We start from the raw sequence: 3,574 nt of genomic DNA, 5'->3' as shown, positions 1-3,574 counted from the left end.
TAGGTTTTGGACACTGTTGGATGCATGGCTGATGTTGAGAAGGCTCGTCGGTGGAGAAGAGTGGACGGTGGACGAGTGTCGCTATCTTGCTAGTTGAGTGCGTCGAGCTCCGCGCTCGTACTAATCTTTCGCCTTTTACTAAAGATTACCGTGGACGTCTTACGAACAATGCGGCTTCACTAATTTCTGACCTCCCTCTGGGAGGACCCCAACTACCCTCTTCTCAGATACCTCGTCTTCTCCATCCTTTCTACTAGTACATGATATGCCCTTCGCCCAACTTTGTCCACAGTATATGCTCTCTGCCTTTTGCCCAACCACTTGCATCACGAACACCAGAAAATGTATTTTCTTGAGCCAAGTGCTACAAGAGGTTCCAGGACCGTAGCCACGCCGAGAGGTACGCTGCATGGGCTTGCTTGGCAACATGGCGCGCCGACGCCGCCCGATAGCAGCGCTACGCAACGCTTACGACGACGCCATCCACGCGGCACGTTAGTAGTACCTGGATACGCCGGGAGGCATCATGCTCCTCGTCCGGTCGGTTGGCAAAGTAGACGCGCAGAGTGTGCTCGACGAGGCTGGGCGTCACGAGCGGCGTCGAGTCGATTGAGAACGGACCGGTCCCAGCACCGTTGATAGCGGCAACGCGGAAGACGTAATTTGTCTTGGGCTTGAGAAAGTCGAGGCGCAAGTCGAGATGTAAGCGGGGCACGCGCAGGGAGATGCACTCCTTGCCATCAATCGCATACTCGACGACGTAGCCGACAAGTGGGGAGCCGCCATTGTGCACCGGCGCTCGCCAATGCAGCCGCGCACACGTGGGCTGCACCTCGTCGAGGGTCGGCGCCTACCACAGAAGAGCTGTTGAAGACTTTAAAATGCAAGGTGGCGAGCGACTTCGGGCACGGGCGCCGGAACGACCGCCGTCTTGGTCCGCAACGGCATGCTCCAGACGCTGTAGTCGCCGAGACCGAGCGCGTTCTCGGCTGCGATGCGCACAACGTGGGTTGTTGCCGCGTCGAGCTCGATCAATTCGATGTCGAAAGCCTTTGTATCGCGCCAGATATATGAACGCACCACGCGGTGCGAGACGACGCCAAAGGCCGTCTCTTGCGCGCAGAGTGTCGCGTGGTAGGCCACAATCGGTCGCCTACAAAGAAGACAACTTGTCCACAACCATGCCCAAACGATTCGCACACCCGTTGGCACACGGCGACGAGAACGCTAGTTGCATCGAGTGCGATGTCGGGTGCTGTAAAAGGGGTTGGGCGACGGCACTGGGTGTCGTCGGGAGCGTCGTGACCGTCTCCGACCACGGCGACCACTCGGACGTGCGCACCTTCTTATCGATGACGTTGGACGCGCGCAAACGAGCGCACACGTCCTACATGCCATCTGCCGCCACGAAAAAAACCGCAAGTCGTCAAACCTTGCCGGGGTGGAGCGGACTCAGAGTATACTGGGGCGTCGCCAGTGTCCGAGCAAGCACATCAAGGCTCGTCGTGTCGCCGTCCTGGCGCCACTCCAGTGTGTACTGAACGACGGCGCTGCCGTTGGCGCGCGGCGGCTGCCAATGGAGCTGGACCGTCGTCGGCGTAATGTGCGACAGCGTCGGCTGGTCTGGTGCATTGGGCTCTAACGACCACACTAGAAGCACGAATCGAAGTGTCGGGTGCATGTACCGCACGACTCGGTTTTGATATACATGGACGGAATCGAAAAGTCGGCGACACCGCAACTAGACTCGAATGGGGGATCCACTATCTGGTTCACAGGCGCACCGGTTTGCGGCCGCGAGCTGGAACTGGTAGATCGTGCCGGGCAAGACGCACGTGAGCGTGTACTTGAGCAGCGCCGTGGGCACCGCTTTCTCTTCCTATAAAACTACACGTTGAATGCGGTGGATGACAAGAAGGCACGTGCACCTGCCGACGCTGCTTCTCGAGACGCGCACGCGCTTGGAGCTGCAATTTCACGCTCTTTTCGAGCGCTTTTTTCGAGTTGAGGCGCTTGGCGCGCTCGGCATCGCGCTCGGCCCGCTCTTCGAGCTTGCGCACAAAGGCTATCCGTGCGTGATGCGTGCAGCTCAAGAAAGCATTTCGCACCGGCTTCGGCGGCTTCTTTGGCGGCGCGGCTCTGGCCCGCAATCGCATCCTCGGGGATGACAACGCTAATGACATCGTCGTTGCCGAGCGTGTTCTCTGGTACGCAGCGAAAATGGTAGTGAGAGATCGGCGTTCCGTTGGCCTGCGGCGGCAGCCATTCGAGCACGACGCTGTGCGTGGCGACGCTGCGAATGGCGCACGGTTTCTGGACCTTGGACGGACCTACCTTCGCCATCAGACATCGTAAATGGGACGCATCGGGGTGCCGCACGAAATGCCAGAGTCTCGACCGGCGGTGAGCTCTCGCTAAAGGCACCGAGCCCCACCTACGCATCAGTCAATCCGATATCAATCGGGTCCAGTCACGACTGACATGATTACGCGCCGCGACCTTGAACGCATAGACGGTGCCCGGATCCAAGGCGTCCATGCAACGGACCGTCGTATCGACTGACACTTGCATCGGTGCTTCAAACGGACCATCGTCACGGGACGTGCGTATCTCATACTGCACAATCGGTGCCCCGTTGCCCTAGTCCGAGGCTCATAGAGTCGTATCCACTTGATAGATTGTACAAGTGGCTCGAGCCAAGCAATCTCGATCGCATGGCAGTGCACGGCGACGATCGTCGGCGGTCGCGGTGCGTCGGGCACTACGCATTCCGTGGTTTTCCATCCCGTCGTTTTGAGAGAAGAAAGTACCGGTGGGAACGATTTGCCACTTGATGACGCGCGACTCGAGCGACGACGAGTACAAGGCGTGCCGCGACGGCGTAAACGTCAGCGACACGACCGAGTCGTAGTGCCCAAGAAGCGTGTACAAAACCGACATGTCAAATGCGTTCCAGAGCTTCACACTGGCGTCGGCGCTGCCAGTCGCGAGAAACAGGACGCTGCCGTCATACGGGTGCGCGGCGAGCGCGCAGCACAAGATCGGGTGCGAGTGCGCATCACGCGTCGTCGCCTCGTGCTCTCCCGTCTTGGCGTGCCAGCGCTATAGCTGGCGGATGACTCATCGCGCGGGAGGTCCACGAAGCGTACCTTGATCGCGCGGTCGGACGCGACCGAAATGACAAAGTCGCCGAAAGGCGATACCGCGAGCCCGTTGATCGTGTGCGAGTGCTGCACGTACTCGCCGTCGCTTGCATGCAAGCGTCGATGTTCAAAGCAGATGGACGCGACGCGGCTGGGCATCGTGTTGGCAACGACTTCGCAGTCCGGGTGCCGCGCCGACGTCGTCGGGTTCAAAAGAGACAGAATGTCCATGTGCTCGACCGCCGAGAGCTTGACCGGGTCGTCGTCGTCTTCGCGAACATCGACGGTGGCCGCGTCGACCTCGTACGCGTGGAGCGGCGGCAAGTGCAGCGACGACGGCGGTCGGTGAAAGCACCAGTCGTCGTTGAACGCGAATTCGGGGATGTGGTTCTCCAGCGTCAGTGTTTGGAGCGTCGTGCTCGGTGAGAAGA

The 3,574-nt window shown here is 59.7% G+C and overlaps 1 protein-coding gene across 1 annotated transcript; it reads right to left on the bottom strand.

Moving 5' to 3' along the window:
- Positions 1-364: 364 nt before the first annotated feature.
- On the bottom strand, positions 365-3,493 carry SPRG_17492 (hypothetical protein; the record flags this gene model as incomplete). Its single annotated transcript, XM_012356810.1, has 13 exons — positions 3,150-3,493; positions 2,811-3,102; positions 2,685-2,761; positions 2,482-2,640; positions 2,380-2,434; positions 1,923-2,330; positions 1,785-1,875; positions 1,686-1,741; positions 1,433-1,638; positions 1,203-1,387; positions 901-1,153; positions 506-850; positions 365-457 (listed from the first exon to the last, which is right to left on the bottom strand). Exons 1-13 carry the CDS (start codon positions 3,372-3,374, stop codon positions 365-367), a joined length of 2,445 nt encoding a protein of 814 aa, XP_012212200.1. The 5' UTR covers positions 3,375-3,493.
- Between the last annotated feature and the right edge of the window lie 81 nt (positions 3,494-3,574).

The sequence above is a fragment of the Saprolegnia parasitica genome (genome assembly GCF_000151545.1).
Source record: "Saprolegnia parasitica CBS 223.65 unplaced genomic scaffold supercont2.595, whole genome shotgun sequence".
NCBI lineage: Eukaryota > Oomycota > Saprolegniomycetes > Saprolegniales > Saprolegniaceae > Saprolegnia > Saprolegnia parasitica.
This window is presented reverse-complemented; position numbering and strand designations above follow the sequence as displayed.